This window comes from Amblyomma mixtum, chromosome 5 (assembly GCF_055824585.1).
Source record: "Amblyomma mixtum isolate Tamu chromosome 5, ASM5582458v1, whole genome shotgun sequence".
Taxonomy (NCBI): Eukaryota; Metazoa; Arthropoda; class Arachnida; order Ixodida; family Ixodidae; genus Amblyomma; species Amblyomma mixtum.
The window spans coordinates 29,716,686-29,741,492 of NC_143016.1; the positions used below are offsets into that span (position 1 = coordinate 29,716,686).

Sequence of the window (24,807 nt, forward strand, 5' to 3'; positions counted from 1 at the left end):
GTGTAACATTTATGTCTTGCGCGCGAGCAACGCTCTAATTCTACCGCCGGTAATGTGGAACTAGTCTCGTAGGTTGTGTTGTCACTGCAGATCCGAACCACGAGGATGCAGTGGGAGACAAAGATCGGAATTGGAGTGAACTTGGCACAAGAGACTTGACTATAGTCACGAGCTGCAGCTTACCAATATCCCTCAAACGAAAAGTTTGTCACTCTTGCATCCTGCCGTTTCTCACCTATGGGGCCGAAATTCGGAGTTCGAAGTGAGGCTGAGGACATGGATTGACGGTAAAACTCATCATCATCGGTTCGGGAGGAGGGGGGGGGGGGGATTAAGGGACTGTTGGCCACGCCTGATGGCCGTCAGTTGTGTCCTGTCGGCGATCTCTTCGGCCCACTCGGTGACCCGGGCTTGGACGGGAGGGGTCTGAGCAGCGCAGCACAGCCTCCCACTCCCCAAAAGATGGAGCTGGCAGCAAATCGGAGGGTGGCGGATAGGCCGCGCACCCCTGTGTGATGTGGTCGAAAGTGGCGTCGACGCTACACTCCTTGCATTTGGGGTCGACCTGCTCCTTGAATATATAAGAATATACCTTGGAGCAGGGGAGGGAACGCGTGTTTGTAGCTGGGCCTTGCTTATTGATTTGTATGGGTGGAGGGAAGGCGCGTCTTCCCTGGCTAAAGGGTTGAGTTATATCGTGGAATGAGAGCTAGCTCTCCTTCGCGCCCGCGGGAGACGAGGGACTCACCGCCCGACCAACGAAACCTTGGGAAAATTTGTGACCCTTCTCGTTCCCGGGATTGCCCGAATGAGCCGGTACCCTTGCCAAGTCTATCGTCCTACCAGGGATGAGACAGTAGTTTCTTCCTGGCGGCAGCCGATTGAAGACTCCTCCCGAAATTCCTTGTGGTGGTTTTGGAGTCACCGACTATTACGTCCGCTTCGGTACATGCGATAGCCAGCGCGATGGCTGCCTCCTGCGCGGCCTCGGGAGGCTCTGGCGCGTACGTTAGCTGCAGCTAAGACTTTGGAAGGCGTGGACTCGCGGGCCCCGGTCACCGCGCAGACCGCGAAACCTCGGTCCGTCTGTGACCGCATGCGCGACCGAATGGTTTTCCGTGTAGTTGGTGTGCAGTGCACGCGCGCGCGCTTGTCGCCTGCCTTTGTGTTGGATGACGTGCATGTTCTTTGAGAGGGGCTTGATGACCAGCTCCTCTCTGGTTTAGTGTGGGTATTGTTTGCCTGGGATCGTCCGCCATGGGTGTGGCATTGATGCCTAGGACAGCGCAGTGAGCGATGGAAAAGGAAACGGCAGGCGTGACGTTAAAACAGCATTGATTACCGAGTCAATGCGAGTTGATGATGCCCTGTAGGAGAAAAGGAGCTAATAAACCTGGGCTGAAACATGTAATGAGCAGAATGGACAGCAGGGGATGTCTCTCTCAGAGAGGCGCAAGGATGGAGTGAAAATGGGAGTAAACTGTCCTCTAGCGCACTCTATTTAAGGGGCAGGGTATGCTGTCCAAGCTCGGGGGTAGTCTTCAATCACCAAAACTACGGAACATTTACGGTTGCGAACGGAAACAAATTCCTTCGTCAAAACATGCGAAGCTCTAGCAGTTACGAAGATTTTAACCGAGGTTTCAGCCTCCTCCATTTGCTAACCTCAGGACCTCCGGTGGCGCGTTTAAAAGCCTCCTGTCATGTTGCTAAGATCTTCAAATCACTATGCTTTGCAGTGGGAATATAGCTCCGTTGCCAAGAGTAAGCATTCTGTATATTTATCGATCGGAATCTGCTCCGGAACTTGGTCTGCATATCCCTACAAGGGAGTTCGCTATAGGGCAACTTGCTCCCTTTTTACTCCCATAAAGGCCAATAGTCATGTTTGGAGTGCAGTCGAGGGCGGCAGAAGCACGGATGGAGTGATGGGGCTGGCCGATCAGGAGACAGATAGGAATTAGTCCTGCACCGGTGTCTGTCTTTGGGGCCACACGAAGATGGTGCGGCAGAGTGACTTGAGGGCCAAAATTGTTCGACAGTTCTATTTATGTTCCACTCGTCTGTTGTTCTCGCCCTTCGTCTCAAGCTACCGGATTAAGGAATTTGGACAGTTGGACGGACTGGTTTAGATCGAAGCACCACTGTCACGCGGTCATATTCCATCCCGACCGAGCGTTGGGATCGAACTCGCTGCATATCCGTTAGCTGCCTCACGGCCTCTAGGTTTTCGATCTAGATCGAGGAGGTGCCGCTGCTGCTCTCGCGCCCGGGTGACGTTCAGATACGAAACTGATGGCGCGTAATTTGAAAATTACACTGCAATATTTCGATGAAAGGTATTAACTTTGCTTCATTGCAAACTACATTGCTTGCTACTGCTCGTGCGATACAGGCGTACGCAGTGCCACTTGGCGTATACCAGGATTGAGTGGGAACGTGTAGCAGCGCTGCATGTGGACCACGCTCGAAACTTGATTGAGGATCGGGCTCAATCAGGAGAGCAAGTTGCTGGGCTAGTTGGTGCTGTTGCATCGTGGTGGAGCAGCGCAAAGGACGTCCTTCCTTGTTTCTTGTGTCCCGTCCTTTGCGCTGCTCCACCACGACTCAATCAGGATCTGGCCCCCAGGTGCAGCCGACATTAGGAACGAAGCAGGATCGCGGGAATAAAGAATCCGGGCCGCTTTAGCTGTCAGACCTGGAGAAAGCAGGGTGCCGGATTTTTCGCACAGCTGGCGCCGTTAGAACTGAATTTATTCGCTGCCTGAATTCACATTTCGAAATCGGCAGGACGCGTGCAGCTGCGAACGGCACCTTTCGTTTCAGGGCGGCGAGCAGGTCTTCTCGTGGACGCTGTGTGGCCCGCAGGCTCTTGTGCCGGGCAGCGCTTTGTTCGCGGGACGTTTTCCAGGACTGCGCCGGGAGCGCCGAGGTCGTTACGAAGCGTACATGACTTCTCGGTATGAAGCTCGCGTCGGGAGCGGTTTCAGGAAGCGGGCGATGTCGGAGAAAGGAGTCGTTTTGATCCGCACCATACAGCGAGGGAACTTGTAGGTGGCGGGTTGTATTTTTCTGGATGGCGGGTTGCTTTGTTGTGAGCTCGTTATGGGCTCTTCCACTGATTCATGTGTGTTGTCGCAGACGCCCACAGCAGCAGTCGTCGTGCAATAATCAGCGATCAATTTTCCTGGAAGAGTTTTCCGAGACGGAGTGAATTCCAAGCAGGGCAATAACTGCAGCTAACATCCGCCTGCTCGCGGCCAGGAAAGCTGCATATGCTGCTTTGCCGAATCTTTGCATCTGTATAAGGTTTCGGCTTGGCATGCACCGAATTAGTTCTATCAGGCCCAGTTGTACTTATTGCTGTCTTTGGAACCTGCGCAGTTCTGCTCAGTAGTGGACGAATTTCCTTGAGCGGATTGGACTGGCAACGTTCCCTTGCCTCGCTGTGTTGCATGGTTTGCCTGGTTAGTGCAAAGCGACTGCGTTGATTTGGCAGTGTGGTTGTTAGTGGCTATTTATTAGTAAAATAAAAATGGCAATGGAAGGAAAAGATGTTGCTAGCCGTGGCATCTGCCATCGGAAGCTGAAGCACGTAAGCTACGGCTAGCGGGAATAGAAGGAGAGGGATAGGACAAGGGGGAGCCATAGTAAGGATAGAGGTAGGGCTGCAGTGTGCCGGTCGGGTTTTGGGATTAGGGGTGAATTTTCCTTCAGCAGTGCAAATATTTGACACGGATGCGTATGCTTCCCATCGTGTAGCACTACAAACGGCGGTGCCCTGCGTAGAGTCTTCTGACCCGTGAGGCTATTGTTGTTGCAGCTTTTACGCGGCGCAGTCTGCGCCTCCGCATAGTGATTTCGCGTACACAACAGCGAAAGAACGCGCCAGAGCGTCCTTTTACTCAGATTGCGTTTCTCATTCACGTAAGCCGAACTTCTCATGCCGGGGCCGGCTCCGCTTCTGACGAGCGGTGTGAACGCGTCCCGCCGCTGATTACGATCGGGGTCGCGACTTTTCCCCGCACGTCGCCTGCGTGGATAAGATATCGCGCTTACCGGCAGCGATCGAACGCCGATACGTGAGATGAGCGTCGGGGTCCCCTGGTGCAGTTCGTAGCGTGGCCTATACAGCACGGTTTCCCGTCGTTCCCACGTCGCGTTTTACGGTGTTTGTGTTGTACTCCGCTGTGGCGCGGAGTGGCTGCTTTTCCACCGGAGCTGGGGTACGTGGGCGCACAGTCACGAAGGAGCCACGCGAGGAGAGGAGAGAGGGGAAAGAACAAACAAACAACGCTCCTAGCTGTCACCCTCGATGCCAAGCAAATGTCACTGGGAACCATGCACTGTCGCCACGCTCTTGCGAGAACTCTGGGGCACGGGTGTGCACATACAGGGTGCTTCACCTAAGACCTTACACGATTTTAAAAAATAGGCTTTCTGAGTTAGAAGCGCGCTTTCTTCGGCATAGCATTGACAAGGGTGAAATACATAGCTAAGATCTGCTAACTAGCAGGTGCACGCAACTCGTCCAAGTAGCCAGAATCTTTTGGGCCTTAGCGCCGAGGATAATCGTGTTTTCGAATTCTAAAAACTGATATTTATATTACTTACGGTGGGCTACGCGCCTCTCAGTGATTAAGGAGCCTATCAGTAATAGTTAAAAACTTAACTATTCAATGTTAATTAACCAGCCTGCTAGTTGGCACGTCTCAGCTGTATTCTGATATACTGCGCCTCTCAGTGATTAAGGAGCCGATCAGTAATAGTTAAAAACTTAACTATTCAATATTAGTTAACCAGCCTGCTAGTTAGCACGTCTCAGCCGTATTCTGATGTACTACACCACTGACAATCCTATGCCGAAAAAAGTGCTCTTCTGACTCAAAGATCCTATTTTTAAAAATTGTGTAACGTCTTAGGTGAAACACCCTGTATATGAGTTTCGCGCATGTGCGGTTCTTGCCAAGACCGACCTATAGGAGACGACGCTTCATTTGCACCACGCACTGAAAGCCAGTCACAGGAAGCACTTATTGTCATGAGCTTGGTAACCCATTGTGTAACTGCTTTTGCCATTAAGGAACCCTTCTCAAAAGGATGGACGATGCCTTCGTGTGCTTGTCCTTTTTCACTCCCCTCTCTAAAACTTTGTGCATGTGTATCGTAAATTGTGGTGCACAGTCCGCGAGTTATACAAGCTTAAAATTTTTAATTTCAGGCTTTGCTGAATATACATAAATTTCCTTTTCAATAATTACCCCCCCGCGGTGGCTCAGTGGTTAAAGGGACACTGAGGAGAAATTGAAGTTGGCTTGTATCGACAGAGTACCAGCTCCTGATTACAAAAACACCACTCATACTGACAACAAAGCTCTTGTAACGTAGAAAAGAGCAAGAACCAAAATACAGGTATCGCCGCCACAGGCCAAACTCGCAAGTACAAGTGGGATGACGTCATAGGACAAAACAGTGTTGCTAGAACCAATAGTTCTAGCGACACTGGGATACGAGAAGCTACGAATCACTGAGGCGTAGCCAATGGATGCACAAATCTTCTTGACGTCGCCAGATGGCGCCACGTACCCGGCAGCTACGGGAGGGCCTGCAGCATCGGGACCAATCAGCGCCTGCTCACCGGCAGGTGGGCTCCCGGTATTCTGCTAACGGTAACAAGGTACACGGTATGCTAAAGGTGTCTATTTGCGAGAACTTCTTTGAAGACTTCGAGAACGGGACCCATCGTAACGCTGGCAAAACGCCCTGCAAACGTAAACGAAGCGACGGTAGCGACGGCCGCAATAGCCGATAGATGCCTTCATCGTGCGGCCGGCGGTAGCTTTCTTTTCGGCTGCTGCTAGGCCGCACTGCTGGCTACCAGAAATCACGGAGTCTGCGTTATGTCATGTGCACATCATGTTCACGTCACTTAGTCCTGTGTCGTCATAAGAGAATCCCAAGTATGAATCAGAGCGGCGGGAAAAACTTTTTCAACTTCGAATCCAAATTTCTTAGAAATAAATGCATCTTTCGCTGCCGGCCAAGTGGCAACAAAGCCATGAAATGCCGAACTATCGGATTTTGCTTTAAAAAATATATCAATAGAGCTCTCCTCACTGTCCCTTTAAGGCACTCGGCTGCTGGCCCGAAAGACGTGGGTTCGATCCCAACCGCAGCGGCTGAATTTCGATGAAAGCGAAATTATAGATTCCCGTATACTGCGCGATGTCAGCGCACGTTAAAGAACCCCAGGTGGTCGAAATTTCTGGAGCCCTTCACTACGGCGTCCCTCGTAGCCCGAGTTGCTTTTGGACATTAAACCCCAATAAACCAAACCAAACATCTTCAATAATGCGCAATACGGCATGTAGCCCAACGCGATTAAATGTACCGGGTGGAGACCATACGCGGATTATATACCTCAAATTACGGTATATTTTATATGTTTCATTTCATGCCTGGCGTTCACCTCGCGAGAACAATAGTGGATGTGTACTTACCTTACCATGCGCGATGGCTCAATTACTGTATTGTTCTGCTGCTGAGACAAAATGAGATCAAAGTCATCTAACATCCATACGTGATTTTGGCGGTGCACAGATAAGAGCCAAACACAGTTTGTCTTGATGGGTCCGCGCCTCCTTGCAGGCTTTTATGAAGTCAAGGTATTCGTGGAAGCCACAGCAACAGAAGATAGTTAAGCATATTTATGCAGTGCTAGAAACGAATGTGGTTATACACATTGCAATAGCACAAAGTAAGCATTGGAACAGTAATTTTCAACTTGGCTTTAAAAAAGTGCGAATTAACAGTCGATAATGATTAGAAACTGAGCAAGTTTAGCAAGGATGGTGATCTGCAGGATAGCAGTTATGTCCCATAATGTGTCACACGTGGCACAAACTACATCTTACTGTGACGAGTCTTTCCTCCTTTTATCTCTGTGAGGTGCCGTTTTAAGATTGTGCCAGCGCATGAGAAATATTCAGAGCAGAGTTCTAGTTTGTTAACGAGCAGTTCGGTTCTAGCCCCGCAGGTAGAGTTGGTGATTGCGCGTACACCCTCCTTCTTTCCGTTTCGCATACTAAGTTTAGTAATGTCAGCGAATTTGCGACGAAGCATATTGAAGTGTTTATTCTAGGCTAAACTTTCCTCAGAAATGACTCCAAGGCATTTAACCTAGGAGGTGACACCCACTTGCGGGTTTCGCATGTCACTCTGAGGTCAGTAAAAACTTTTAGATCACTGCGGTGACCTGCATTGGAGCCGTGCGAAAGCAAAATGTCCACATACTATATTGACGTCCATGTACTATATCGACACCCATGGCTATTTTGATGTCCAAATTTAATTTTCATGTGTGATTAATTAATTACAGCTCATGAACCGAATTTCTCCCACAGCAAGATTTCATCACGCACTAACATAATCAAATTTTTGCTCATTTATCTTTACTGGACGACTCAATCGTGCGAACAAGTTTTGATGACGGGACATAGTAATAATAGCCCCGGAACTACTGGGCTGAAAAAGAATGGCTCTCCTTTCTCGCGTTGCGGTACTTGTGAAGCAGAGTGTAATAATCCAAATAATTTTCTCCGAATGAATGAATCCAAATGAATTGCTAACATACTTGGAGAAGCGGCCTTTTCCAACGTATTTACCAAAGCAAGGTCAAAGTGTCAGCTGTTGGAGATGCAGGAGGCTTGCTGAGATATGAATTCGCGCAAAAGCCAGCGCTAACGTCGCAACAGCCTAAAATTTCTGTAGCGGTAATCATTTTACATTGGCAGATGATGGAGCAGTTTGGATTTTGCTCTTGGTTTACTGTATGCGCCCGCATAATTTGTGGTCGGTTTTATCGTGCCTGGACATTGTGAAATCGTCAAAATTAACTAATTTATTTATGCTGAAATGATCATTTTCTTAATAAACATTTGTGGTTTTTACATTTTTACAATGACGGGACCATTTTTTGACGAGGTCCTGGCGGTTCGCGACATTTCTCCGGCATTTTCAAAGCCCGGGAATTACGGGGTTAATGAACTGCTAGTTCCAACCGGGCCACGGCCGGACACACATCTGGATGGGCAAGCGAAATGCAAAAAAAGATACAGGCACTCGTCCGTTGAGATTGTGGTGCGCTTTGTAGAACTCAGGTTCGTGGAAACTAAGCCAGGAACCTGCACCGCGTTGTGCCTCGCAGCCCGCTCTAACCTTGGCGTGATAGAAATACGCTCACTTTGAGAACACATCACACTTACTTCTCCCCCAGTCTTATTGGGAATTGTTTTGTTTGCTTTAGAACAGGTGGGGAAGCATTTTACAGACACGGACTGGGTCAGTGTGAATAGGCCACTATCTTCGGCTGCGACGCACAGGAAATACAAATCTCAGCGCATTGCTTGTGACGGAGGATATAATGTGAAAGTTTGTTTTGGTTTAATGGGGTTTAACGTCTCAAAACGACTCAGGTTATGGGGGACGCTACTGGAATGGCTCCAGAAATTTCGACCACTTGTGGTTTTTTTTTTTTAACGTGCACTGACATAGCACAGTACACGGGCTTTAAGCATTTCCCCTCCATCTAAATGCAACCGCCGCAGCCGGGATTGAACCCTCGTCTTTCGGATCAGCAGCCGAGCACCGTCACCATTGAGCCACCGCAGCGACTGAGCGTTTTAAAAGTAGTTACTGACGCATGCGAGAGTGCTAGTTCTAGGCGCCGTTATAAATAAATTGTCGGCAGGAATGCGTTAGCGGGTTGGGAAAGAACACACTCCGCTCTTTTCAAGTTTCTTGTTTTTAAAATAACACGAGTACAACTGCTGCATTCTCTCTCATCTTTATTTTCCCGACAAGTGGTGCTGACTTCGTGTGTGCTGTGATGAGGCAGCTGGTTCCTGTTGTTGTCATGCTGCTGCAAGATGTAAAATTTAGAACTGCAGGCGCTGAGAACAATAGTTCGCAACTTTTATATAGCGATTCGGTTCTTTTCTTTAAAACCATTTTCTGGCTCGAGTTTTGTTTAGTTTCCAAAGGTTTACCAGAATTTCACAAAAAGGCTTCGTGTGTGAGTTATGATGATGATGCGCCTCCTATGTATTTTAGCCCATGTTTCGGAACCCTTTTTCTCGGGATTTACTAGGGGTAGGGTATTCATGTCTTTGTAATTAGCTGGTCTCACACTTTTTACTGTCACAGAATTTTAGTTTGACCACCTTGTTCTTTCTTTTTCGAAAGGAGGGTGGGGTGGGAGCAGCAGTTTATTTTCTGGACATACCCAAAAATAATTCCGAGGACACTTAAGACTGCTTGTGGGCTGTGAAGACGAAAGCATTAGTGTGTCATTGTGAGCGGTCGACCTTGACGAAGGTTGCACACTTTATAAAGATTGTGTGAAGTGCTAGGTGAAGCACCCTGTATATCTGATAACTAGTGGCACCTGTTGTGAAACCAAGTCATTGCCTTGAAAAGTGCCAGCAGTCCAACTGCGATCCAACTGCAGAGCACAAAATTGATTTAAACACACTAAAACATGTTATTGTCCCCAATAAAAAAAAAAAGCAAGGTGTCTGCCGTGCGACAATACGACCACTCGATGCGAGGAGTGCGACCCTTGTGTCTTCATGAAACGTTTCGAATTACTTCGTACTAGTGCATCAGTACATGTGGCCGCTTGCCAACATGTGGTTGCAGGTTTGGGAAATAGTGTCCCACTTTTTCTCAGAGAAAATTGAAAAAAAAAAAAACACATTTTACGTGACGCATCTTTTTTCCACTTTTTTTTTTACTATGTGTTTGTAAGTTTATGCTTTCATGAGTGAAAAGCCAGCAACTTGCGGTTGACAGCAGACGAGTATTGCCGCACCTGCACAATTACTGGACCTAGCAAGCATGAGAATGAGTGAGGCTGTGGTTGTTTGCCAGGCGGAGTGCCTGTGCTTTTAGGAGTTTTAAAGGATGCGAGAAGGTCAGTAGTGCAGTTGTGTAGCTTCGGTAAAAAAGGTAACGGTAACGTTCTATAAGTAAATGGCACTTTTTTCCGTTTCTTTAACCTTTGCAGCACATTACTTTGGTATGCTATTACGTTGCGTGCTGCATAAATGTCGCTCGAATTGCACTCGCAAAAGTAAAGCTTGCACTCGCAACGCTCGACAGAAAATGATTTGTGAAATGCTTTTGCAAGGGTCATAGAATGCGTGCTTGTGACATTGTTCACAGGGCGCAACATCAGTGGCTCATGGGCTCATGGAGCCATGCCAGATTTTGTGTTGTTGGGCCGGGATCCAGATGCGCTTTTTTTTTTCCACAACTTCATGAACTCTATTTTGATGAAAAATATAATAAATAAACGGGGACGGAAGCAAGACACACTAGTACTATTCAGACAGCCTTCCGCATTGGTAGCAATAATAACAGTTATGAGCATGTGGCCTGTTTCCTTGTCAAGGGAATTAGAACTTTTTATTTTTAGAGAGTTTCGTTATTTTCGAAGCATTATAGGTTTTCTGTAGGGCTTGCTTCTGCCAGAGTATTATTAAAGGGACATTGAGGAAAACTCTATCCAGTTATTGTTCTCAGTAAAAGTTGATTCTCGGGTTCTTTTGGGTGACGCAATTTTCTGAGAGCAAAAAAACAACAAAAATACAGCTAAGAAAATTGAATTTAAACAATTTCTCACTGTTCGATTTAAACTAAGTAAACTAAGCAGCAGTGTTCAAAGGAAAGCATGCCAGCAGCTGAGCATGTACTTGTCCAAGAAAGAAATTTTTAAGCGTAAATTGCCATTGCTCAGCAGCTGTGCTGTGCTGTGTTTCTGTCTCTGTGGAATGACATAATCATCATTAGGCTGGTTATTACTGGCTTATTGACATGAGGGACCTCTCTTTGGGGAGTCGAGATCCAAAATACCTGGCAGCGAAAACGTTAGACTGTGCGAGCCTCTCAGGAATTCAGCATTGTGTTTTGCTGTCAGCAGTGACATTTCCATCCTTGCAAGCAGAAAAATGAAAAGCTGAATCTGATGTCTGTACCACACTGAAGATGCACAAATATTTCTGAGAATAGAGTGTCCGGCTAGGCTTTTTTGTTGCCTCAGAGGTGTGAACTTCATTGTGGCACAGGTTTGCCAGGCTGTTGCATTCAGTATCCCATTTGTCTTGCTGCTGTTGCTAGGTGGTACAGTCGCAAGCAAAAAATATTAGCATAGATCACTGACGATCAGAATCGGGATATCTCACCACGCGGCGCTGCGGTTTGCAAACCTGCCTATCGGGCCGTTTACATGTTTGCAGCCTAGGGGGGGGGGGGGGGGGGGGGGACGGCAGGAAGTAAGCTTTATCAAGCATGCACCGCCCGAGGTTTGTAGTGCTGACCCTACGTGACTGTGCATGCGGCATTTATTTTGGCTCGGTTATCATGAGCAAAGATGTCCGATGGCTTGTCAAAAGGAACTCACGGGAACAATAGATGATAGCCCTGCTTTTAGTCAGTAATTCTGCTGGGTCGTGGCAGTCCGCTGAACTCCCTAATACCGTAGAATGGGAATCGTCCGGCACTCTCGTTATCAGCCTCTTCGCCACCCGCAGCGCCACGCATTTTCATTCCAGCGCTCCGGTGTTCCGTCACGTGTGCTAATCTTTTTTACTCGCGACTGTACCAAGGTATAGTTGGGTGCTGTCCTGAATGGTTGGTCATGTGAAGCATGCATTGCTATGTTTAGTGCATGGTTTGGCACAAGCTGACCTAGACTAGCTTATGCAGCATAAGCGAGACTGGCGGTGCCTCCTGTGAGGCCCAAAGTTTTTTTGCTGTGAGTTAGGCCCATTACTGACTCTATTCTTCCTGGTGCACTTGTGTATGCAGCAAAACCTGTCCATCGTCTGACCATGCTGTACCTGGCCAACGATGTGCTTCAGAATGGCCGCCGGAAAGGAGTTCAGCAATTCGCGGATTCATTTGGTGATGTCCTACCTGAGCACACTCCGCTCTTTAGAGATGAGCGAATTACAAAGCAAGTGGACAGAGTGTTCAGCATATGGGCTGAACGTTCAGTTTTTTCTGCGGACTTCACGACAAAGCTCAAAGAAATCCTGCGTAAGTTGACTTGTTGCGTGTGTGGGAGCTGCATAGGCGGAGTCAACGTTTATGGATACTTTTTTAGTTCCATAACTCCTCCTCTGAAAGCGGGCGCTGCTTGTACCCGGGCGGTGAGAGGGCGCTGCAGTCGAGGTTTGCGCGGTCGCCGGCGCGCGCGCGCGCTGCTCCTCTCCTGCAGTTACTACTTAGCCCGTGCGCGGGGTTGTCGTTGCCTTTTTTTGTCCATTTGTGTTCCTGTGCGCTCTGCGAACACGTGGTCCCCATCGTGCACTCAGAACAACAAACGCTGCTGGCCGTGAAGCAGCTTTCGAGCGCGACGATGCCCACTTGCTTCGTGCCCGGCTGTACCAGCGGGTACAAGAGCAACCCGGAGAAACGCCATCCGTACGGAAGCAAGACGAAATATCAAACTCATTGCATCAAATCAAACCGCTGAGTCCCTGAGGGTGACATTGATGTCAGTGCTGTCCATTATAGACTTCCTACACAACAAGAGCCTCAGCTATATACTCACAGCGAAGTTAAACCAAGACCCGCTTGAGGTAATTATACTGGCACGTTGAAAAAGCCTAGAAATGCTCATATATAATGTGTTTTTTTTTAATTCAGAGATTCTTTGGCCTAGTGAGGTCATTAGGAGGTGACGAAGACCACCCTACAGTGACCAAGTTCAGCCAATTATTTAGGCTGCTTTCTTTTACATACCTGTTGAAGTAGCTGTGAAAGGGAACTGTGAGATGGAAACTGATCGTGTCTTAATTAGTGTCTTCGAGAGCCTCGGAGAAAAGCGTCGCGATGCCCTCATCCAGAAAAAGGCTAGAAAGAACAGATCTGGCAGGAGCTGTTGGCGATACTTTTCAGGGACCTCTCCGATGCCTCCAACGACCACAGATACAGTGTTCCATCACCAGAAGAAACAGCCTTGTACTATTTGGCAAGCTATGTGGCTTTCAAAATGAAAAATAAAGCGCAATATGAACTCTGTGACGCAATGTGACGCACTTGGCAGGCAGGATTCTCTGCCGCGTGAGGCTATGCTCATTATTGAGCGCGAGTATGTTAGTGGCAGTCTCGCGTACCCTTCCGAAAAGATGTTTGCCTGTGTAAGTGCGGTAGAGGGTGCTATAAAACAGGCTTGAAAGAGCGAGTTGTTCGGCAACCTGTTTTGGAACGTGCTGGATTCTCCGGTAAAAAATGTCACGAATGGTGTTGGTTTACCAGAGCATGCTGACGTGTTCACAGCTCAATTAATTTACTTTTATTTAGTGACGCGCATGCACTTCTTTTCGCGAGCAAAGTGCTTGGAAAATAGTAGCGCCGTTAGAGCTCAAAAAGAGCGAAAGTAGGCGAAGCTTGTCTGACAAATTAGTTGACAGCAAATCTGTCAGCAACGATATTTAGTGGATTTGTGAATAAATTTTTTCTATTTAAATGCCAACGGCATTGAATTACTCTTGCATTTCGCCTACACTGGTATCGAACCCGAGGCTTTCGGAAAGCAGCCGCGGGCCGTAGCCACCGAGACAGCGGCGGGTTTTATTTGCACCAGTATTGCTGTAATAAAACGTAAAAGTACTTTTGCGCGAAATGCGAGACACAACAGCCAGTCGCGAAAAACTGGTTCGGCGGATAATCCGATTCTATTGAAGTAGCAAGGTTAGGTTCATCTCACGAGAAGCAGAATCGAAGCATGCATGCATTTCGTCATTGCCCGTACAAAACGGCCGCTTGTGACACGGCTCAGAATACCGCCCTTAAGTTCGCATACGCGCTAAGCACACCTATGTTCTGAAATACCTCCGGGCAAGAGCCGGAAACAAAAAATAGCAGTCGCGCAGCGATGATTCGAATGCGAGTGCTCGTGCAAAACGCTGCACGCTAGCAGACGACTCTCACTCTCCTAGCTCAACCCGCGATTGCAGCGCCGCGGTGGCGGAGACGGCGACCGGCCGCCTGCTCCCTACGGGCGCTGCGAGGAGTTATGGAACTAAAAAAGTATCTATAAACGTTGGGCGGAGTGGCAGATGTGGACCATCTGCACGCTTTGTTGTGCTGTTAGATGATAGCGCTGCTTTTAGTCAGTAATTCAGTAATGCGAGAGCATTGTATGGCTCATTGGCATTGAAACCCTGCATTGTTGTCTAGCGGTAGTGGTCTGAAAACCCCATTGACGTCACCATGGCCTTGCATGACATTGGCAGTAGACCATAAGATAGTAATTGGTGATCATAGACAATGAAGCAGAGACGTTAGACGAGACTGTAGTAGTTAGTGGGAGTGATAGTGGTAGTTTTGGAATGATAAAGGACGTTATTAAATAATGATGTGGGTCATTAATGGCAATGGTAATGGTAAAGACCTTTATGGTAAAGGCATTTAGGCCAAAGGATGCTTTCGCATTCACAGCATGTAAGGACCTTAAACGCTCACTGTAACTTATTACTTCTCCCTCTGGAATTCTTGTTATTTATTCATGGTTGCAGTGTTGTATAATTTACTGCGAGTAAATCCTGTTTATAGAGAGATGTTGCCTCGTGAGTAAATAATGGACGTGACTATGCCTCGCCTAACCGTTATAGATTTGTTTTCGTCTATTGCTTGATAGTTGTTCAGATTGCTCTTGCTGTCGCTTGCTCAGAGCCATAGCAGAGACTGATTTTTGCATTGTGAAATACACTGCTTTAGTTTTAAGCCTATTATTCATTGACGTCTGCAAAGGTATGTCTAATGTGGCTCTATTGATTGCTGTCCTTTTTTGGTGAATGCATCAAAAACAGAGGGACACAGGAGCTGCCTGTATGCATTAGCAGTTGCTGAGCAGTCAAGTGCTTCCAGTTCTTATGTCATTTGTTACATCACAATGTCATGTCAGGGTCTTGATGACAGCTAGGTTCCTCTGTTTGTTTGAAATCATGACGTGGCTGTGGCCTGAAGGTGTCTGGAACCAGATATCAGGCAATGCGTATTTTTATGCTTGTTTAAGCTTACAACTTCCGTGTTTCCTGTTTTGTTTTGGGTAAGTTATTTTTGTACACTCATTATTCTTGTCTTTATTCTCCAGTAAATTTTTTATAGAAGGCTTCTTAAAATCGAGGCTCAAACTTCAGCTTCAAAAGTTTCAGTTTGTTGCTTGCACTATTTTTACTATGTGAAGATTGACATTAGCAGTGAGGTTTCCTGAAATAACTTAGAAGGGCAGCAGCAAATATTCCAGCTGATTGTCTTTTTCTTTCTTGTGGGGGAGAGGCATATATGGTAGAAATTTCACTCTTAACTACGAAAGTGACACAGTATATCCTTCGAAGTAGTTTTAGCTTCCAGTTGCCATGAGTCCATTGTTCAGCTTGATTTTATTGTTCGGTGGTTTTGGTGTCTGTTGATATAAATTTAGCACTCGGTTTTGATTGCCACCAATCTCACACTCAGCATGTCGTTATTGCGTGGCTGTTTCAGCTTCAGTTGCAGCAAGTTCATTGGCTAGCGTGGCGTAGTACTTTTTGATTTTACACCTTGCAAATGCAGTGCCCGGCACTGTCGGCTTTGTTGTTTAAGTAAACCAAGTGCACAGCATGTGTATTGTTGCTACACTTCACCTGCCATGAACCCAATGCTTAGTGTAAATTACAGCAGGTCAGCATGCCTGTATGTTAAGTTGGTAGCACCTTTATTGATGATTGCTTGTTTGTGGATGCCAGTATTGGGCTGTGATCACTAAGTCAGTTTGCATTGGTGTGAAGGAAAAAAAATAAACATTCAGACCTCTAATACCCTTACTTTAATATTTGGAGCTGTTCTTGGGCCAGACCTGATGTATATGCATTGACTGATTCATGGAATCTCTTGCAGATGATCAGTCTGGTTCAAAGCACTCTGGATCCCATCACTCTAAATCAAAGCACCAGCACCACGCCTCTAGTGATGGTGAGTAGGCTTGTAATTATGTCTGTTAGCTACAGGGAGCTGTCAGAATTTCTTGTGCATGTGAATGAAGGATAGCCATTCCAAAAGCCCTAGCAGTGAATCAAAATCCTTTTCGTAATGCAGTTGTTCATTCAGTGGACTGCTGTTCAGAGAAAAGAAATGTCCTTCATGCTTTGTGAAATATTGACTTACTGTTATGCTGTGGAAAAGAGCCCTGGGCTGGTATGATCCCAGCTGTTTGTTAAAATGCAGGTGTTTTTAGGTTTGGGCTTTCGGGCTGATGTGTTCTGTGTTATGTTACAATTAGTATCTGTTTTTGTGTAGACACAATGAGAAGCCTGTTTGCAAGTTTATCATTGTCTCAGCTAGCAGGCAGAGTTTGATAGCTACACTGCAAAAAAGTTGTTAGCGGCAATGACTTTCTACAGTGCCACTTGCATGTGTGGTGTTGAGTGTGCTAGTGTTTGTCTTGCAGGTCTCACTGGATCCTGCAGCAAGGGCAGAAGCTGTAGCAGTGCTTAATATCTGTTAATCTTTGAATGGCCACCGAGTATAAGCTTAAGTTGCCTGTATCAGTAGATTACTGCATTTTAGTGACAAAGGTGCTACTTTAACTGAGAACAGAGCTTTCATAAGCTAAAAAAGGCCATAAAATGAAATACATGTGTTGCCATGACCGGATGATTTTGCAACTAAGGTGCAGTGCATCTAGGCAGTTTTTGGGCATGGATCTCAGAGGCTTGACAAGACCGCCATTCACTTCAAGACAGTGATCACGGAATTCCTTTCCGTGTAGACACCATGAGTCTGAATTGAGTTGCAAGAAAATTTTTTAGCGTAATTTTGTCTGAAACAAATGCGGACAGATATTGACATATCCCAAAAGAGCTATAGAATAAGTTTGTACTGAAAACAAAAATTTGACCTCAGTGTTCCTTTAATTGGCAGTGCATGTGTTGAGACGCTCTTACAAAGAATTGTCATTTCTAACACTTTTTTTTTACTTTGATGTTTGAAGCTGCAGGCGGAGAGAAAATAAGCAAGGATGTTAACAAGAAAGGTGAGATTGTTTTGTATGCACGGAAATTAATTTTCTAGGGCATGAAAGTGTGAAAATACATTGAAGACTGCTTTGCAGTGATGCAAAACTATCGGAAAATTGACTATCGATAGTATCGATAGTTTATTTGAAACTATTGATAGTGTAAAAAAAAAACTATCGATAGACTGTCGATAGTATTATCGATAGTCTACTATCGATAATACTATCGATTCTACTATCGATGATATTACTATCGATAGTGAAACTGTCTATGGTAAGACTGCGGATAGTAGCAATATTGATATTACGCATTTATTGGCCAGCGATATAACCAAACATTTGCGATACCTGATTGGTTTCACGGTCTCATGAGGCTTAACGTCCAAAAGAGACTCAAGCTATTAGGGATGCCATAGTGGAGGTCTCCGGGTAAATTTCGACCAGCTGTGGTTCTTTAACGTGCAATGGGGCAGTTCGGAAAAATACCTGGAACTGCATCTGGTGCAAGAAAAATTGCACAAGTTGTGCTGGCTTACACGACAACATCGTGCACTGCAGATGTCGCCTTGCTGACGTAACCGCTGCAGCAACGCTTTTCACACAAATGCTTCGCAACTAGGACATTCGCATGCTAACATTTTATCCAGCAACTTATGTAGAGAACATATGCAGAGCTCGGTGATGCGTAGGCCACGAAGACGGGCGAGTCCTGTCAGTTACTCATACATCACCTTCATACCACACACTCGGGAAACCAAGTTTAGGATGCAGTGGGTGCTCATGGTTGGTTTTTATAGAATCGATAGTACCATATATAACAAATCGTATCAATAGTTTTCCATAACTCCTGCTTTGCACAGAGGAATATGATACCGCCGCCGCGGTGGCTCAGCGGCTATGGTGCTCGGCTGCTGACCCAAAAGACGCGGGATCGATCCCGGCCGCGGCGGCTGGAATTTCTTTGGAGGAGAAATTCTAGAGGCCCGTGTACTGTGCGATGTCAGTGCACGTTAAAGATCCCCAGGTGGTCGCAATTTCCGGAGCCCTCCACTACGGCGTCTCTCATAGCCTTAGTCGCTTTGGGACGTTAAACCCCATAAAAAAAAAAAAAAAAAGGAATATGATACCAGGTACTGTAAGTCCAATAGAAGATGGTGTTTATGGATGGCATTTCAGTAATAGCTAACTTTTGTCACTCCATTTTGTGCTGCAGTGCTGGCATTTTTTATAGTTTCTCTTTTCACTTCTTTAATTAAGCTGCTGATGCCTTCCCTTGAAAATGTATTTGTTTGTTTGTTCATTATTTACTTTGGAGAAGATCTTTGGAAGCCTCACTTTCTAGGTGTACCATCAGTCACATTGCTGAATCTCCATATTTTTTTTTTTACCTAATATTTGAAAAAGTTCGCTAAGCCTAGTCCTTTTGCATTGAAGGCATTTTATAATGAGAGAAACAGCTTTGTCTAATAATTGCTATTTTTAATTTCCTAGTTGCTCGTTTATGATGAAAAAGAGCATACAGCTACCGTATCTTCCAGTATATAAGCCGCATCTGTGTATAAGTCGCAGCTTCCTGTGAACTGCTGTTTTTTTCCCAAAAAAATCACATACACATTGCACAGGTGTATGAGACGCACTTGTTCATTCACTAAGTGCTATAAAAATGCGCTGGGAATTCCTTCATCAGAGTGAGTGTGTGATGAAAATAGACGGTTGTGGCACCTGCTGTGTGCAGACGGTTCTCAAGCTGTGGCCTGCGAGCCCTCTCTTGTTCTGCCTGTTTTATTGGCTTCATCAGCCGGAGCACTTTCTCAGCTTGCTCAACCCCCGGACAATTTTTTTGTTCCTTGTCCTGATTCCCACTGTCCTGAGCATGTTCAATTGCATGCAACTTGAATTTTGCATCATAGCTCCTTCGCTCATAGGTGGCGTCATGTTGAGCAAGAACAGCTTAATACACACGCAATGCCAAATGGATGTAATGGTGAAATCGAAACTGTCAGAGATACATCCTGATTGGTTGGATTGGATGCAGCGGCGGCATGCGCCTCATGCCGCTGTCACATTCAATTTGGTTGTGTTTAGGTTATGTGACTGTACCCATAAGTTAACATTTTAAAAATAACTTGTTTTTTTTCCTTTCTTACATATCGGTTTTCTTTTCAAACATAGTTTCTGGGCATGGCAGAAGGATGTGCGCAGCGGTGCGTCTTTTTTCGTTGTGTATACACAAGTTATACCGTTGTGTATGATGCACTGAAAAATAAAATGCAAAAAAAGAAAATGCGTCTTATCCACCGGAAATTACGGTAAATATTCGGCTCTATTTACTGGATGATTAACAAAGGCCCATCTGCATTGCTGTTTCTTCTAATAATAGCGGAATGAAAATGCTGGTGTAGCCGCTGCGGTGCCTCATTGGTTATGGCACTCGGCTGCTGACCCGAAAGAGGTTGGTTCGATCCTGGCCGCAGTGGTCGAATTTCGATGGAGGAGAAATTTTAGAGGCCCGTGTACTGTGCAATGTCAGTGCACGCTAAAGAACCCCAGGTGGCCGACGTTTCTGGAGCCCTTCACTACGGCATCCCTGAGTTGCTTTAGGGCATTAAACCCCATAAACCAAAACACCGGCGTTTAGATTGTAAAAATTTGTGGAGAGCTAATACTGTTGCTTCATGGTTGTGAGCGCATACTGTGCCGATGGACAGGGAGCTTTTTTTTTTTTTTTTGAAAGCTGTGTACAATTGTATTTCGATTGTGTTGTTTGTACCTACTGTTTGCAAAAGGTGGTCGCGTTTTTGTTGCTGGGCCTTTCTTTTACCATTGAATGCAGCTATAAAGTCGGAAGACTTGTGTAAGTAGGGTCATTAAGGAATCTTGGAATGCCCAGGGTGTTCCCTAAAATGCAATGTGAACTTCCGAAATTTAGGTGGTTAGGGAGAAGCACTTTTGCAAGCAGTGGAAATGTATTGGTAGGGCAGAACAACACAGTATGTGTCCGCACAGTTGTCACTCATTCATGTTAATGTGGCGAGGTTAGTGGTGTTTGTGTCTCATAGCGACACTCTGCCCTACCACAAAAACATTTTTGGCTGGACGTCGCTTGTAAGGCTCCCTCCAGTTTTTGAAACATTTCTATAGACTGACAAGCGGGGGTAGGTATAAGTCTGTAGGCATAAGGCCTTGTAGGTATAAGTCTGCCAAAAGCAGTCATCCAGGAAGTAATGGTGTGGCTTTCGAGATCAGCAATGAAGCTTGGTTTCACAAGCATATTTGTTTGAGAGCTGATGGTATTGATCTGAAAGCCTGACTAGGTATGTAAATGGTCTATGTTGTTGCCTACAGAGAGTGGCAAGCCAACCAATCCTGAAGTGGAGAAGATCATCCTGGAGTTCAAGGTGTGTTTGACATTTGTCACTTTGAGCTTCTTTGTGTTTTTGTGTTTGAGAGCAGTATGCTCTGACATTTGCCAGCAGTGGCACAAGAGATCTGGTGGCCTGCAGTCTGGCCCCTATTCTGGTCTGCGGTGCAGACTGTGTGTTGTGATAGTCTGTGCAATCACAGTGGAAACATGCACACACATTCAAAGAACAGGCTTAAACCACATGAAGTAAGCAATGCAGTTTCTGTCATTTTTCCTACCTGACACATTATGAAATGAAAACCTGTAGTATGAGCTGTAGAGAGCACAGAAATGGCGAGAACCATGAGAAATGCTAGCCTTGCAGTATTCTGATTTGCTCACTGTTGGAATCTGGTTTGGTCTGGCAAGTATTTGTGATGTGTATATGGAGTTTGCCAGTGCATTCAAGTTTCCACACTAGAAATGCAAAAGTGATTCGGCATCTGTTTTCACCATAAGATGTCTGTGAAATGATTTTTGAATACTTCTTTGCAAGTTGTTTGTCGATTTTTGGTTAAGTTTCCATGCCAAGAACATGAAAGTGTATCGGCATCATTTTTGACGATGAAGATTTCCATGAAAAGATTTTGCTAGTTGTTTGTCAGTTTTTGATTAGAGTTTTCTTCATTTGGTCTTAAGTACCATTTTCGTGATTGTATTTTCAGCCTGAAAAAGCCATTGAGAAGATCAATAAAATGAAAAAGATCGAACTTGAGACGAGCACCAAGTTGACAAACTTGACAAGTCGTAACATGGATGTCTCAAGCTCGGAAGTTCTGCGAAAGTTTAAAGGTATGTGCTGGAAAAAAGGACCGATCTAACTGTAACAGACATACAGTGAGAATTCTTACACGCATTTTGTAATTGGTGCCTTGATTCCATATGTTGTATAACTACTTATTTTTGTGTCTTCGAACGGCATTTTTTTTATTTCTGATGTAGCGCCCTTTCTCAGAGAATATTCAGTTCTAAAATAAAAACCCTTTCCTTCATTGACACTACCTCTGTGTCAGGGTATGTCTAGAAAAGAGAACTGCATGCAGCTATTGCTGGCATGTTTAGCAAAAATCTGGATGAAGGGAAGCGGAGGGAACAAACTCAGAGTGGTGGCATGCAGAGAGCAGATTTTGCATTGCACTCTGTACGCAAACTTTGCCAGCTTAGATTACAGAGATGGCATCTTCATCGTGCCAAGTCTGCTGTGTTCACTGCTTAGTGATGATGCCTTTTGATATTGCAAGCAGACCGCAGCCATGGCCAGCAGTTCCAGAAAGACTTTGACGAAGCAACGCGGTGCCTGGAGGAGTACATCAAAGCTTTGGAGAAGGAGGTGGCCGAGCGAAAAGAGCTGATCAAAGCGCTGGAAGATGCCAAGGTCTACTATGACAGCCAGAATGGAGAGGCCCGCGTTGTAGCTTCGGTGGGTAATGGAGTCTACGCTCATTTAACTTCGCTTGCCTTGCTAAACTTGGATTATTTCGAACAAGGTGTTAAGTACTGAAAGGCTAAGGATTCCAGCACTTGACTTGCGGAACTGGAGTTGGGTCTGTCAAGGAGAAACCAGGACAATCATCTGTGGTGGTAGTTTGTCTCTGGGTCTATTGTGGCATTCTTGGAGCTTCGAAAAAGAACTCTATAAGTTTCCGGTATAACTAGTTGACTTGGCTTTACCCCCTAACAGACACATTCCCCCCCCCCCCCCCCCCTTTCAAAAAAAATGAAACTAGAACGGACATTTAGTATCTGTGCCACCATTTGCCAGCAAACGAAAGACATGCTTTGGACGAACCCAACTCACCTTATTCCAGACACAGAGTGACAGAAAACACACGACAGGCTGGAATCATTAGCCAGAAATGACAGTTGGTTTATGTCGGACATGGCTCGTCTCAAATCCACTCGGGAGGGGGGGGATGTTAGGGGGCACGGCTTTCAACACGAGCTTTCTTATTGTTTGATGGAATTTGATAAAAACATTTTCAGCGTGTTAGTAACGCTTTAAAACTTAATTGCGCAAAATTTCAGCATTATATCTAAAGAACCTTGCTTTCTACAAATTTTTTTCTCTTCTGAATGCTTGCTGCACATGATGACTTAGATTTTTTTCCACTAACGCAACTTTTTGTTTTTATTTTTTACAAAGCAATTTGCATAGACATGCCAAAGCTGTAAACAAGATGTCACACCAAAAATCTACAATCCAAAATTCAAAACCATGGTTGTCGTTGCACATAGTAGAGTTCTTTGAGTCCAACAAAATGAAACAGAGCCAAAATAAATAAAGCATGTGAAGCAGCCTGCTGCACAAGGTGAAAATCTAGACAGAAAACTGAAACTGAGAAAAATGCTATTTTTTCTAGCATTTTTCTGCTATGCAGTGCCACCGGGGGTTAAAAAAATATTTTTAGGATACTTTCTGGTGGATTTCAGCATTGAAACATCGGGACAGCATAGAAAAACTATGCGTACAAGCATATACATTGATTTTTAAAAAAATCTCTTTCTCAGCTCATTTATATAGCAATTTGAAAGCTGCTTCCCCATTTAAGCGGGAATGGGAACAATATTGGGTGCTGTTTTTCCGCAGGTGCATGTTTTTGTCATGTCTGTTACATAACTAAGCATGCCATAATATTAGGTTAATATTCACTTGCTGCAGTGCTCGTAGCACATTCTCCAAATCACATGATGGCCACTGATTTCACTTAAATGTACCATGTTGCAAGTGAGAAGAAGCTGCTAGCTAAATATTGTGCCATTCATTTTGGCCACTGGGCTGATTATTTGTGCTGTTGCAGTTTTTTTTTTCTTGTCTTACAAACAAAAACTCGCTGAATTTTATGTCCTCAGAATTTAAAGCACATCAAGTTTTGTTAGCGCAATGCACTATCAGAGACAAAGTCCCTGAGACAAAGTCCCTGAGACAAAGTCCCTGAGACAAAGTCCCCAGGGCACGTGACCTGCAACCAAAACATAACATACAGATTTGTTATCAGCCTGTCCCTGCAGATCTTATTTATGGAGATGAAAGTTGTTACTGCGTTCACTGAAGTGTGTTAGTGAAATCAGCCTAAGATTTGCACACTCCATATTTATAAGCCAAGATGAGTTGTGTGTACTGGAGACTTTTGTCTCCAGCAGTACGTGTAAAAAGTTTGGGTAAGAATTCGAGTGTTTTAGAAATGTCCAGTGGAGGCTTGAATTATTTTTCGTGCAGTCACATGTTTACTAAGTAAATTGTTATTGTCATGCTGGCCAACTGTTAGTTTTCCAGGTTAAAGCAAAGGATGAGAATATGCTGTGACCTAGGTTACTTTCGAATTGTGTCTCAGTCGTAGGTACGAATTGCGCACGAAAGACACACACAGGAAAAACACGAGGGAGACTGAAAGAGTGCATATATTGCGCTCTTTCAGTCTCCCTCGTGTTTTTCCTGTGTGTGTCTTTTGTGTGCAATTCGGACCTACAACAGTATGCACCAACTCGCCCAACAAGAAGTTCTTAACTATGTGTCTCAGTCATCCGGTGGTAAGATTTTCTCCACTGCTTGAACATGTTCGGAGGAAGAAGAAAAGGAGGTTCCGCTCCGGCCGCCTTTCGGTATTGTCACCGCTTCTCGGCTTCTTTTCATGCGCACCAAACGCCCTAGAGACTCGCCTCTTATGTTCAACGTTTCCTAAAGGTGAGCACTTTCCGACCGCTACAGCCATTATAAACGCCCTAGAGACTCGCCTCTTATGTTCAACGTTTCCTAAAGGTGAGCACTTTCCGACCGCTACAGCCATTATTCGATCCCGTCCTCTTTTCTGACCGCACCGACGTCGTAAAGTTCGCTCCTCGCCAGCCGCCGTGCTGGGCCTCGCCTCACTGGAGGCTAGGCCTATCACTGGCAGCGCACCTACCCCAACAGCCATGGAGGTGCAAGAGCAGAGCGACAACCTCGACCCTGAAACGTCCAGACCCAGTGAGTGGACCGCAGTACTGCGTGCATACCAGGTTCGAGAACGAAGCCCGAAAACCCTGGTTGTACCCCACCAAACAGCCAGCCATGTCCGCCGTCGGTGCTCATGCTGAGGCTGCCCCTGCACCCTTTAGGCCGACGTACCGTGCTCAACAGCAACAGCTGCACGTGTTGCACGCAGTCTCGCAGCGATGTAAACACCTTGCTTCACTCCTGCCCGGCACTATACGGGTAGTTTTTCGATCGAGAGGCGGGCTTTGAACGGAGCCATGGCGCAGCCCCTTATGCAAGCCCTGCAAGTCACCGCCGATGGCCAGGACCTAGGGGACTTTCACCTCCGGATCCACCCTACGAACAGCACATTCACCGTCGCTACCC

The 24,807-nt window shown here is 45.8% G+C and overlaps 1 protein-coding gene across 1 annotated transcript in view; it reads left to right on the forward strand.

Moving 5' to 3' along the window:
* LOC149341635 (uncharacterized) overlaps positions 1-24,807 on the forward strand; it is a 46,005-nt gene that overhangs the window by 13,137 nt on the left and 8,061 nt on the right. Inside the window, exons 2-7 of the mRNA XM_089543757.1 lie at positions 11,869-12,099; positions 15,949-16,023; positions 17,042-17,083; positions 20,411-20,463; positions 21,134-21,260; positions 21,713-21,888. Coding sequence (XP_089399883.1) covers positions 11,869-12,099; positions 15,949-16,023; positions 17,042-17,083; positions 20,411-20,463; positions 21,134-21,260; positions 21,713-21,888 — 704 coding nt within the window. The remainder of the gene's footprint in view (positions 1-11,868; positions 12,100-15,948; positions 16,024-17,041; positions 17,084-20,410; positions 20,464-21,133; positions 21,261-21,712; positions 21,889-24,807) is intronic.